This window comes from Pongo pygmaeus, chromosome 16, assembly GCF_028885625.2.
Source record: "Pongo pygmaeus isolate AG05252 chromosome 16, NHGRI_mPonPyg2-v2.0_pri, whole genome shotgun sequence".
Lineage (NCBI taxonomy): Eukaryota > Metazoa > Chordata > Mammalia > Primates > Hominidae > Pongo > Pongo pygmaeus.
The window spans coordinates 79,169,336-79,182,388 of record NC_072389.2 but is presented as its reverse complement, the minus strand read 5'-3'; the positions used below and the strand labels follow the sequence as shown (position 1 = coordinate 79,182,388).

Sequence of the window (13,053 nt, the reverse complement as noted above, 5' to 3'; positions counted from 1 at the left end):
CTCTATTTTGGGTGTAGTTCTAGATCTGCCCATAGCTACTTTTGACAATCTCTTGGGATAAGAGAATTTTTATGAGCATTTGCTTAAATATGTAAGGGTTTCACTTACATATTTGAACCAGACCTTTCATTAATAACTCTCTTTAAGATATAGCTTATTAGTGTGCATTTTTCTGTTTCCCCTGCATGAGACATTCCTGGTTTTTAATGGCTAGCAAAACCAGCTTTTTCTCTTGTGGACCAGCAGCTTAAGTACTATTTGTGAAGTTGGGAAGTGAATTACCTAAAATTCCCCTGAAAAGACTAGCTTGACAATAGTTTGTGGCTGCTGCATTTTTCTCTTTGGACAGACACATCCTTAGTTTTAAAAAAGTCATGGTCATTTTGATGTCAAAGTCAAAATGGGCCCCGATTTATTGTATTTGGCCACACTTTCTTGGATCTGACTGCTCAAGAGTAAATTAAATGCCTTTTTCCTCCCTGGGGTGAAGGAGAAATGTTGTTAGTCTCCAGCAGTGTCTTTGATAATGAAGCGGTTTGCCTGAGTACTATAAAAGCCTACAAGTGGCTAGCATTTTCTTTTTATTTTTTTTGAGAAGTAGTCTTGCTCTGTCACCCAGGCTGGAGTGCAGTGGTGTGATCTCGGCTCACTGCGACCTCCACCTCCTGGGTTCAAGCGATTCTCGTGCGTCAGCCTCCCAAGTAGGTAGTATTACAGGCATGAGCCACCGCATGATGGCCATAGTATTTTCTGATAAATAACATACAGGCAGAGCTTTCAGTCTGTTAAGAGTCCATGTGAGGATATTCAGGATCATAGGAATGACCCTTGGAAGACAGACGTACAGAAGAAATGCAAGAGGAGTTCAATTCTGAGCTGATTCTTCTTCTCTTTGCTTTTAACATTTTCCAATTCTGTTTTTTTTGTTGTTGTTGTTGTTGTTTTTGAGGTGAGTTTTGCTCTTGTTGCCCAGGCTGGAGTGCAATGGTGCGATCTCAGCTGACCGCAACCTCCGCCTCCTGGGTTCACCTGATTCTCCTGCCTCAGCCTCCCGAGTAGCTGGGATTACAGGCATGCGCCACCACGCCCAGCTAGTTTTGTATTTTTAGTAGAGACGAGTTTTCTTCATGTTGTCAGGTTGGTCTCAAACTCCTAACCTCAGGTGATCTGCCCGCCTCGGCCTCCCAAAGTGCTGGGATTACAGACATGAGCCACCGCACCCGGCCTACATTTTCCAGTTCTTTCTGTTTCTCAGGTCTGATGTCAGGTTCTATTTTTGTAAGATTTTTTTTTTAACCAGAATTTATTCTAAATCATTTTTATTAATTTCTGGCAACCTTACCTCATTTAATGTCACTTGCTATTTGAAACATGTTAATTTTCTGGATCAGTGGTTTGCAGTGCTTTTTTCTTTTGGAAAATGGAAAGATTTGGAAAAAGTCAGTCCAGTAGACATCCCCCTCCTTCATGGATGTGTGTGAGCCCTGCCCCCCAGTTTCTTCCACACTGCTTTTGAGGTATGTTAATAGAACACTCAGGACTAGTTTAGATCATTCTTTTTTTCCCCCCTTGAGACAGGGTCTCTACTCTGTCACCAGGCTGGAGTGCAGTGGCATAATCATAGCTCACTGCAGCCTCAACTTCTCAGGCTCAATTGATCCTCCTACCTCAGCCTTTCAAGTAGCTGGGACTAGAGGTGCACACCACCACGCTCAGCTATTTTTGGTAGAGACAGGATTTCACCATGTTGCCCAGACTGGTGCGGTCCTCCCACCTCAGCCTCCCAAAGTGTTGGGATTACAGGCATGAGCCACTGCGCCTGGCCTTAGATCATTCTTTATGTAATAGAGTAGAATGCTTGCATAAAACTGATGTGTTATTACATTTATAGCTTTACAGGTTACGAAGTAATTTTACATACATTGTTCATGTGAATCTTGCCATGACCTTATGAAGAAGATAGGAATCATTGTCCCCATTTTTCAGATGAGGAAACTGAGGTTGAAGAAATGGAAAAATCCATCCCAGGTTTTTTAAACCTTGGCTCATTTCCCTATAAGGTGAGCTCTCATCTTAATAGACCCTTAACTGTTCACTCATCTAACAGTAGTACAATCTAGACTCAGGGTCTGGAAGACCCCTGAAATATGCAAAACTTTGGTTATATTTTTCTGAGATGAGAGATTCCTATAATTTTTGTTTTCTTTGTTTGTTGAGACAGGGTCTCCTCTGTCGTTCAGGCTAGAGTGCAATGTTGTGACGCCAGCATGCTGCAGCCTCAACTTCCTGGACTCGTGATTCTCCTGCCTCAGCCTCCTGAGTAGCTGGAATCATAGACATGCACCACCACACCTGGCTAATTTTTTGAAGAGACAGGCTTTTGCCGTGTTACCCAGGCCGGTCTCGAGCTCTTGGACTCAAGCGATAAGCCCACCTTGGCCTCCCAAAGTGCTGAGATTACGGGTGTGAGCGGCCCATGTTTTTTTTTAAATCATACTTTTAACTTTTTTTCTTTTTCGTCATTGACTTTTTTTTAAACCTGTAGATCTAGGAGGATCATGCTTGTTTAGCTTGTCAATAGGAATTGGCAACAGGACTGAATGAAAGTTTTTGTTAAGGGAGATCCGTCATACCAAATGCTTATTTCTTGTCTATCCTAAAGTAACTTAACATTTGCATAGAGTTTTATGTTTACAGAACTCTTACACATAATGTAACATGATTTTCACAACTACCCTATAAAGAAAGTGGCATCATTCCCATTTAAAGAAACTGCTTAAAGTTAAGAGAATTTGTTTTGTGGAGGTGCTGACTCAAAACCTGACACCTTTTCTTAGGCTGAAATTAAGCTAATGTAACATGATCTCAGATTCCATGACTACACCTTATATTTTGTAAATGAACAGTTTGGCCTGCTCAGTATCCAGTATCTTCCCAAATATTGTTAAAGCAGTCTGATTTATAATTGATAGGATTATTTTCTACTTTAAAAGAATTTTTTTGAAAAGGAGAATTTGTACTGCCTCTCTTTATTCTTATTATTCTTGGACTTTCCAGATTATTCATAATATCTTAGATTTAATGGTTTATAACTCTGAAAACACTTGCTAATTCCTTGAGTCCACATACATGTGTCTGCTATTATCACTTTGTTCATTCTGGTTTGCTCTAAAGATAGGAAGGAATGAAGAATTCCCTTCTTTTTCATTCCCTTCTGCAGTTAACATTTCTGTTCTGGTTCTCATTTTATTTGGAAGTTTAAGGTTAGTTTTTTGTTGTTTCTTGAAGAACTTGGATTTTAAGTTAAGCTCATTTTGGATGTGAAGTTTTGCTTCCCAGCCTGTTGTGGAGCAGTGCTGCAGGCTGCTGCCCGTGGCCTGTTTAGCACTTATTTCTATGGAGACATATAATAATAGCTAACATTATTGAGTGCTTACTGTGTGTCAGGTACTGTTTTAAGCTATGTTATCTCATATAATCCTCACAGTAACCCTGTGAGGTAGCTGCTATTATTAGTCCCGTTTTACAGATTAGGGAGATGAAGCTCAGAGAGGTTAGGTCACTTGCTTACAGTCATACAGTTAGTGACAGAGCCTTATGTGAATCCAGACAACTGATTTTAGAGTTTGCTGCATTTGATCACTAAACTATGTAGTTTCTCTTGGCATGAACTAGATTCCCCTGTTTCTCCAAAGCAGAAGGCTGGCTGGTATAGATGCTTTTGGTCATTTTGAATGGTATAATTTCAGAATAAAGGGTGGACCCTGGTTTAGAAGCTAGTGATGGGGATGATCTTAATTTCCAAACTTTTGTCATATCTGCCTGATCAAGGTAGCTGTGGAAGGAGCAGGTTTGAATTTGGAAAATGTTTTGTAATTGCTGCCATCTCTACCTAGAGATAAGACTAATCTGTGGTACCTCTTCCTGCTGCAGAGAATGAGGTTACCCCATTTCCACTGCTCCCAGGGCTTCAAGCCTGCCTTACCCTTGGTCAGTACACACAGAATGAGTGCATATAGACTTCTGACCTGCCTTTGGTGTTAAGGAATAGTGATGAATGATCTGTTTCCTGATTAACAGGAAGGATAGGCAGGCTCTACGGTAGTTTGTGTAGGCTCAAGTCTGTGACAGCCTCACAGCAGTTAAGGGTCCTTTAGACATTTGAAATACTCGTAGTTCCTGTATTCATGTTTAGATGTCAGTGGGTCTTGCTCAGTCTTTATTTTGAGGTAGATGATTTGAATTTGTGTGTGTGTGAGAGAGAGACAGAGGAGAGAAACGCTCTTATGATCTTGGCTGTCATTTTCTCTTTATTGTGAGGAATGAAGGGGAGAACAGCATGAGCCAGCCACAGGGAATTAGAGGTAGAGGGGGTTTGAAGGGAACAGCTGTTTTTAAAAGAGGTGACAAAAGCAGGCAAGACTTAAAGGCCTGGCCTTGGCAGTAGTCAGCTGAGGGAGAGAGAAAGTTAGTCTGATTTCTTGTTCTGTGGTTGCCCTGGAGGTAAATGTGAAAAATCATGATAGTCTTTCCTATATAGGGCTAGGCTAGCTTTTTTTACTTCCTTAGGGCATATATGAAAGCAGTTTTCCTGGGATTGAGCTCAACTTGCTCTTCTGTGTTTCCTTTTTCTTCTCACCCTCTGCTACATATCTACACATCCAGTTTTTCCTGCCAGCGAGCTCCTCCTTTTCTCCGGCTGCTAGTCCCAGCTGTCATCTTTGCCTCCCATCCCCCATCCCCAGTTATGCAATTTTACATTATGCTTCTCTTGGGTTTGCTGCCTCCATTTTTAATGCTCTGCCTGCTACCCACCCCCTCCAACATCAGCTTCTAGTCTCTTCCTCCCTCAAAGCCAATAACCACTGTTCAGTTTCCCTCTTTATCACTGTTGCTTTGAATGCACTGATATTAATACTTTCCCAACACTCTTGCAGATCTGAGCCCAGTCACTTAAGATAGGGGGTGGAGATGATGGTGGGGAAGAGGGTGGGGTGGGAGGTTGTCTTATAAAATTTAGGGTTTTTCCAAAATATTGGATGACCCTTAACCTAGAGAGCAAATAGATGCTTCTGTTGGCCTTCCAACTTTAGGCAGTGTGTGCTTTCTTGTTGAAGGTACATATTTGTTTGAAAGCCCTTAGTAATGAAAGGCAGGGCAGTGAGTCAGGCTCTGAACCTCCTGCTGCTGCTGCTGAGAGCCAGTTCTTTTCCTGAATTGAAGCTAATTTTGGATGGATAATGAGGTGGATGGTTGCTAATAACTTTCCCTTGCTAATTGTGATTTCACAGTACTTTGTAAAGAGGGTTCTTTTCTCTTTTCTCTTTTTCTTTTTCTTTTCTTTCTTTTCCATGCTGTTTGGAGGGGGAATAGAACTCTTTTCATGGTTTTTGATGAGTGTTCAGCTATCAAGGAATTCCTTAGTTTGTTCAGAGGCAGCACAGTTTATTGGAAAGAACCCTAGACTAAGCTAAGACCTGCATTCTAGTCCCAGCCCCACTCAGGATTAACTGCCTAAGTGATCTTGGGCAAGTCATAAACCTGTCTCCGCACCTGCCCTATGTATGAACCTTGTGGAACTGTGCGAATGAAATGAGATGTGATGTATGTGGAAGCACTTTGCAAACTGCGAAGTTTTATAAAACTTTCAGGTGCTGCCCTTTATTAATTTGGCTCCTGACTACAGCATCAGAGAAATTTTTCCAGTGTCTTGTAAATTCCTTCCTTCTCTGAAGCCAGCCTTCTCCAAAGCAGGGCATTGGAATCATCACAACTAGAGGCAGTATTGCCTCAGAATCATCTTATCTTTTCACACTGTTCACCCTCCCCCATTTGCTTTAAGAACTCTTTGACCCAGTGCTTCTCTATCTCCATTCTCTAGTAAGATTATAATTTTATGGAGTTAGTGATCATATTATGTTGCACAGTCGGTCAAAGGTTCCTGGCTTTTTGTGGCCAGGAATTATTATTAATTAATTTATTAATTAAACTAAGTGGTGACAAAGCATATCTTTAACTTAAGTAACTACAAAAACCTTTTCAGGCCAGTGAGACACATTGACCGCAGTTGTGGTAAGTGTTAAGAGACCATGCTTTCGCTTTGGATTCCAGGCCAGACTCTTTGTTATTAGCTTGTGACTGTGGGCAAAATATTTAACTTTTTTGGACGTTAGTTTCCACATCTTTAAGAAAATTATAATGGCACTTATCATAATGAATAAATGAATTTTGAATATGATAATGAATAAAGTGCTTAGCACATTGCCTAAACATATAATGCATACTTAGAAAATGTCACCTGTTACTCTATATGTATAGTAATGGTAATAACAGTAATGGCCTTCAAAGAGAGCACAGAAAAATGTCCATTGTTGGCATTTTAAAGGATTTTTTATCTTGTGTTTTAAAAGTTCATTTAAATATACATCATATAATTTACTAATGCAAAGAACATTTTTGTCTTCGTCCCATTTTCCTTGATACAGGTAGAAAATTGAACTGACTCAGATCAGCATTCCTTCCTCTTAGCAGGAAGTCTTGCCCAGGGTGGCATGATCAGGCCGAGTGACTCGCCCAGTTGTGTGCAGTGGGAATCATAGTCAGACTGTTTCTCAGCTACCTGTGAGTTGTGTGGTATTAGGACTTGGGGTTACGGTGGAATTGGATGGATTCTTGGTGAAAGGATACTTTCAGGCATCTTTTTTACATTAGCATTGTCGACAGATTGATAAACAGGCTTAAGTCTAGGGCTGCTTTGAAGTACAATACAGAAGAAGGGAAAAAGTACAAAAGAAATCCACTAACAGTTCTAGGGCATAATCAAGTACATAATTACAGCATTTGAGAGGCTGTAACTCCCCAGGTTCACAGATAATGTGATAAGACCATTTGTGATTACCACTTATGGTCAAGAATATGATTAAAACAGAATAATACTTTTACTGCACTTCAGGGATTTACTGATATCCAGTTTTCTGTGGTTATTTGAGCCAGTAGTAAAATAAATAAAACCAACTTCCTTTACTTCCCCTCCCTCCCTCCCTCCCTTCCTCCCTTTTTTTCTTTCTTTTTTTTTTTTTTTTTTTGACGGAGTCTCGCTCTGTCGCCCAGGGCAGAGTACAGTGGCACGATCTTGGCTCACTGCAACCTCCGCCTCCTGGGTTCAAGTGATTCTTCTGTCTCAGCCTCCTGAGTACCTGGGACTACAGGTGAGCACCACCATGCCCGGCTAATTTTTGTATTTATAGTGGAGACGGGGTTTCACCATACTGGCCAGGCTGGTCTTGAACTCCTGACCTCATGATCCTCCCGCCTCAGCCTCCCAAAATGCTGGGATTACAGGTGTGAACCATCACGCCCGGCCCTCCTTTACTTCTTTGTTTATATTAGCTGGCATTGACTTTGACAGGTGGGCAGGTGGTAGTTTGTGAGACTGAGACATGGCTCCTTGGATACCACTTTATTTGGCAGTGAGCTCAGCTCTTCATGCAGGGGCTTGGGGGCTCCTTTGTGTAATTCTAAAGCTTCTCTTGCATCTGAGAATGACATCTGTTGGGCTTCTTGGGGCCTCTGGTAGATATTTCCTTACAAGGAATGCATGCTGGATCTGAAGAGGTAGTTTAAAATGGCATATTAAAGGCAGAACGTTTAGTCTAAGCCTGTTAATCACTGCATTCCTGTGCTCCCCAGAGTCTGAAAATGTCAGGAATTGAAAGACTAGTATGAATTTGGAGGTCTTGGCCTCTACTTGAGTTAGTACCTCCATTAATGTTCTTAGTCCATGGTGTGGGGTTATCACCAAAGGCAAATACTGCTATGGATGTAAACAGGAATTTTTCCACTTAGTAACCTCCATTTTCAGCTAGCCCTGTTACATCCTTGGCTTCTGGACTGTAGGAAAACAGTACCATTTATTTCATCCTTTCCTCTGGAATGTTCTTAATCTGATGTTGGCAGATGCTGACCTCACTCCCTGCTCACTGCAGAGGGGCTGGCTTGGCTTATGCAGCAGGCCTCCCAGGGGAAGTTTCCAAGCCAATCAGAATGCCCTCTTTTAGTGTCTTGCCTTATACCTTCGGATACTGTCTGAATCAGTAGAAATGCTGAATGAACCCTAGGTGGGTGGAAGGGTAAGAGAGAGTATGCTTGCACTCTGATTTTATTTCCTGTGGACCTAACTCCAAGTTTTTAAATTAAGCCTGGATTTTTTTTTTTTACTCTTTCTGCCATTTCCACCTTGTCTTATGGAAGTGTAACCTCAAGCAAATTATGGGCAATTGGAGGTAGGCATCAACTTTAGTTCCTGGGCAGTTCCTGAGAGTGTTGGTTGAGGCCTGGCTTTCACCCTAGTGTTTAGTTTAATTCATCAGGGTACATTTCTCATTCTTCTGAGCTGGCTTCTAGAAGCCAGGCAATTCAACTGTATAGAGCCTGTCAAATACCATAGCTTTTCAGATTTTTCTAGGTAATGGATCTATGGGGTTATGGAGGGCACAGTCCCTCCATTAGCTGGCAATGAGTTGGGTTGCTGGTATTGTTGGTCCCACTTCTGAGCTGACCCACAAAGTATTAATATCTCACTGTGGTGTGAAGTACAGGCTGTCTTGTTCTGAGGGTCTGCATTCAGGAAGAGGCTGCCTAACCCTAAACAACTGGGTTGTTTGTTTGCCATAGGCCCAGGGAAGAATAGGAGGTGGAGAAAATCTAATCGAACCCAGGATAGAATCCTGTGTGAGAGAGAAATTTGCTACTCTTTCAGTTGAAATTTGAACTCTGAATCCCAAGAGAAGGCACCAGTAGGTCATTTAATACTTCTTGTTGAGGCTTGCAAAAGACACTGCATTTCTAACAAAGCGTTTACCCATCCAAAAGAGAGATCCTGATTCGGCATATAAAACTACTGCCTCTTCTGGTTATCTTTCATCACTTGCCTGAGTTTAAAAAGGTAATAAATGGTTTGTGTTCTAAGGAAAGAGGCTCTTCCCAAGACCTGAGGCTTTCTCATTCCTACCAGCTGGGCCCATTGCTAAAATGCTTTCCAGTGGGCTTGCTTCTGCCTGGCCAGCACCTGGGCTGCCCCAGCTTGTAATTAGCCTGCCTTTGCTTCATAAGCTTCCCAGGGTGTGGTTCTTCTTCTAAAAGCTTGTATGAATTGCTGTACTGTCTCTTTATAGTTTAAAAATGAATCCTTTTTTGTTCTTTGCAACTCATTTGCTTTTTTCTTTTCTTTTCTTTAAATTACTATTAACACCTGTTGATTCTTTTTTTTTCTGATTGGCCTGTCACTGCATTCCTGCTCCCCCTCCCTCTAGCTGGGTTTGTCAAGTCGCCCATGTCAGAAACTAAGCTCACGGGGGACGCCTTTGAGCTGTACTGTGACGTGGTCGGGAGCCCCACGCCAGAGATCCAGTGGTGGTACGCAGAAGTCAACCGGGCAGAGTCTTTCAGACAGCTGTGGGACGGTGCTCGGAAGCGCCGTGTCACCGTAAACACCGCCTACGGGTCAAACGGCGTGAGTGTGCTGAGAATAACCCGGCTCACCTTGGAGGACTCTGGGACTTACGAGTGCAGGGCCAGCAACAACCCCAAGAGGAATGACTTGAGGCAAAACCCCTCCATAACATGGATTCGAGCCCAGGCCACCATAAGCGTCCTTCAGAGTGAGTCCAGCACCCTACAGTAGTAGTACTGTAGTCATTAGAGGTGGCCCAATGACCCTTCCCTTCTGCATCCTTTCCCTCTTCCCCAGTATGATCACTCACCCCACCCCTTGTCTTCGTTTTTTTTTCAAACCCATGACCCTTCTGGTTGTAGTGTATGAAAACATCTGTGGCAACTTTTTTTCTTCTTTTCTTTGCCGTTCTCTCTGCCTCCCTTATCCCCCAACCCTTCTCTGTGTCTTTCTTCTCAGGAACAAAGAACTTGAGGAAATCCGTGACTGTCCAAAATCATCTGTGTTGGGAAGAGTTGGGGAGGGAGAACTGGGAAGCTTAAATTAAAACTCATAAAACCAGGCAGTCCAAGGAGGGTAGTGTTGAAATGGTTTTCCCTCCCCTTTGATTTTGTAGTAGGTTTCCTGCTATACTTTTGCTGATTTCTTCTCTGGTGCCTTTCTATTTTTGTTTCTCTCCCCAGTCTAACTACTTTTTATTTCTTCTGTTTGAAGCTCTCTAAGTAGCTGCCTTCACCTCTATGGTTTTAAGTTTGTGTCTGCCCAGCCTCTTCCCTTAACTGTGACTTGATGTCATCTTGTTGTGATGGGAATGTTGCCATGGGTGCAGTGTGGTGGTGTGTTTTGGTTGTTGGGTGGCATGTAAGCTTGGATATTTTCATAGTTCCAGCTCTTTTTCTTTTCTAAAACCGTGGCATGTGCTTCTCTGATAACAGCCCTCTACTGCAGCAGTGTACTCCTCACTGGGCCTGCTAATTAGTCTCCTCTTTAAAAGCAGCAGCCTGGGACTTCCTTCTTATGTTTTGTTGTTAGGAGCCAGGTGACACTAAGCTGCAAATTATTATTGTTTTAGCCCATCACACTGTTTGGAAGTCAGAGCTGCAGTTGATTCCTGTTCACGGTTTGATTCTGATGAGTAGCTGTTGGCACAGTGTGCCTTATCCCAGAGGATGGGAACTCCAGACATAGTGTGGGGACCACTTACACTGGCCTTTTCTTTGTGTCTTGAAAAAAGAGGAAACTAACTTCCAACCTGGTTTCTCATAGTGATGGGGTGAGCTGACCAGCTGGCTCAGAATCCTCTCCTTGTAGCAGGTATGCGTGAGACATATGACACCGGGACTTTTGTGGCCACTTCTCTCTCTTTCTCGAAAGTGACTTGCTACCTTATGTTGGGAAGCAGAGAGAGGGAGAAGCCACCACAGAACCAACGTTCCTGGCCAAAAAGAGTTCTGGCCCCACATCAAACCTGGTTATAATTGAGGGGACATTCACTTTTGGAAAGATCCTCTGGGTTTTTCACCTTCTCTTTGAGGACACGATGAGAGATCTATAGCCAGTTCTAGCTTAAAGAGCTGATCTAGAGAAAGTAAGAATAGTAAAATCTTACTTTGATGAGGAATTTGGTAATACATAAAGTAGTAAGATATGGGCCTTGAGTCTATATACCTATATGAAAAATAGCAAATTAGTGTCTGTTCTTTGTAGCCACTTGAAGATCCTATGGGTAAAAAAAGAGTCCTTTGTAGGGCAGTGGTAGGAGAGGCTGCTGCAGTTGGCACTGTTGAATCAGAGAACCTGCTTCTGGAAAGAGGAAAAGAAAACCTTGTCTATGTGAAAATGGGGAACATTAACCCAGTGATTTTTTTTTTTTTAACAATATTTTTCCCCTGCACGCCTCCTTCTCCTGCCCCCTTGCTCCTTTCCTTATAAAAGCAGAATTACCTACATGGCCACAAAGGTCTGTGGAAGTTTATAGGTATGGACTGGGCTGGGCATTTGCACTTATACTTCCAAGAGCCTGACTCATAGCTAGAATGGCCATGCCAAGGGGCTAGAAAAAGATGAGGCTTTGGGGTACCTACCTACCAATCCCGAGAATACATGCTATGTATTCCCCCAGTTTACTTAGAATTGTCTGCATGTGGTTGAACCAAATCCAAATCCTGGCTAGACTCTCTTCAGACTTACCCATCAGTCAGTTAACCCGAGTTAGCTGTTTTGGAGAGCCAGGAGGTTGTTGCTGCTGCTGCTGCTTTTTTTTTTTTTTTTTTTTTTTTTTAAACACCCTGGATCTAACTCTAATTGGACTGTTTTATGATCTCAGCGTCCCAAAAGACATTGCTGTATGGGGACATCAGGTGTTCTATCTAAGAATGACCTCCTGGTAGTACTTTCCCCAAAGCTCATTGAGTATGTAAGGCAGGAAGAGAAGTGTGCCCAGTTTTTAGGTATCTCTCTGGCCATAGCATGTTCTTTATATATGCATGATGGCTGGGGTAAGGGTCTCCTATCCACTGCTTTTAAATAGACATCAGTGGCAGGTAAACACATTTGAACTTCTCCTAAATATTCATCTCTCTTGGACTTTGGGCAGCGCTTGGCCACAAAAATAAAAGCCCCACCTTCATCCTGGTGCAGAATGCAGATGAGGCACCATGGCCAAGGAACTTGGTGTAGCACTGTTTTTCATATACAGCAATCACAGGAGGCAGGTTACCCTACCCCACAACCCTCCTATGGTGCAGAATCATATTTAAACCTATTTAAATTATCCACTTGCTCCCAGCTGACTCTCTCCTGGATCTTTAAGACTTAAGTGAAAAAGTGCTTTCCTTTGCCTTCTAAGAATTCTTGGCAGAAAGTCTACCAGGTTGCTTTCATCAACTTCTTAATCTCCCTGAGCTGCAGTGGTCATTTGCATCGCCACAGGTAAGAGTAGCATTTACTTTGGCCTCCTTGTATTTAAACATCTGGAAGCTCTTGGCCTCATTCTCAGAGTTTACCCTTTCTCAGTGCAGTCTGAGAGGAATAGCCAGAAGGAGAGTCCCAAGTGGGACAGAAAATGAAATTGGATAATAAAAATTCAGTAAAAACCTAAAAGTGTGTTTGGGTTTTAATGTTGCCTTTATATTTTTTTAATTTCTCTTCTGTGGAGTACTGGTTCTATCTTTTTCTCTTTTGTTTTTGCTTGGTTTTGATTTTTCTTGGAATTGTGATGCTTTCTGCTGATGGTGTGTGTGCGCCTTCCATTGCAGGGTTTGCAGCCGTTCTGCTCGACTTCTTAAGGCCCAGGGATTTGGCTTCTGTCCAGTGTGTCTTGGAAACCATGGGACACCACTGCGCTAACGTGTTTACATGCATCTGCTTCTGTCTTAGTGGCTGCTATGCCTCCATTATCTGTACATAGAGACCCTGTTTGATGTTACTGATAAGGACCAGTGCTGAATGGAAGATAACCATTATCCTTTTGCCAGAGTTGGAAAATAGAACTAATTTGTTAATTGAGCAAACTTAAGGTTTTGCATTATTACAAGTTTCTTCAAACACATTAACTCTATAAGTCAGAAATGTTACATCGGTTAGGAGGTCCTTAAGACGTT

The 13,053-nt window shown here is 42.4% G+C and overlaps 1 protein-coding gene across 2 annotated transcripts in view; it reads left to right on the top strand.

Annotated features, from left to right (window-relative positions):
• The window catches only part of NPTN (neuroplastin), a 77,797-nt gene that overhangs the window by 25,303 nt on the left and 39,441 nt on the right, over window positions 1–13,053 (top strand). Inside the window, exon 2 of one of the 2 annotated variants that reach the window (XM_054451570.1) lies at window positions 9,312–9,659. The exons of the other annotated variant lie outside the window; for it this stretch is intronic. Coding sequence (XP_054307545.1) covers window positions 9,312–9,659 — 348 coding nt within the window. The remainder of the gene's footprint in view (window positions 1–9,311; window positions 9,660–13,053) is intronic. 2 annotated transcript variants of the gene reach the window in all.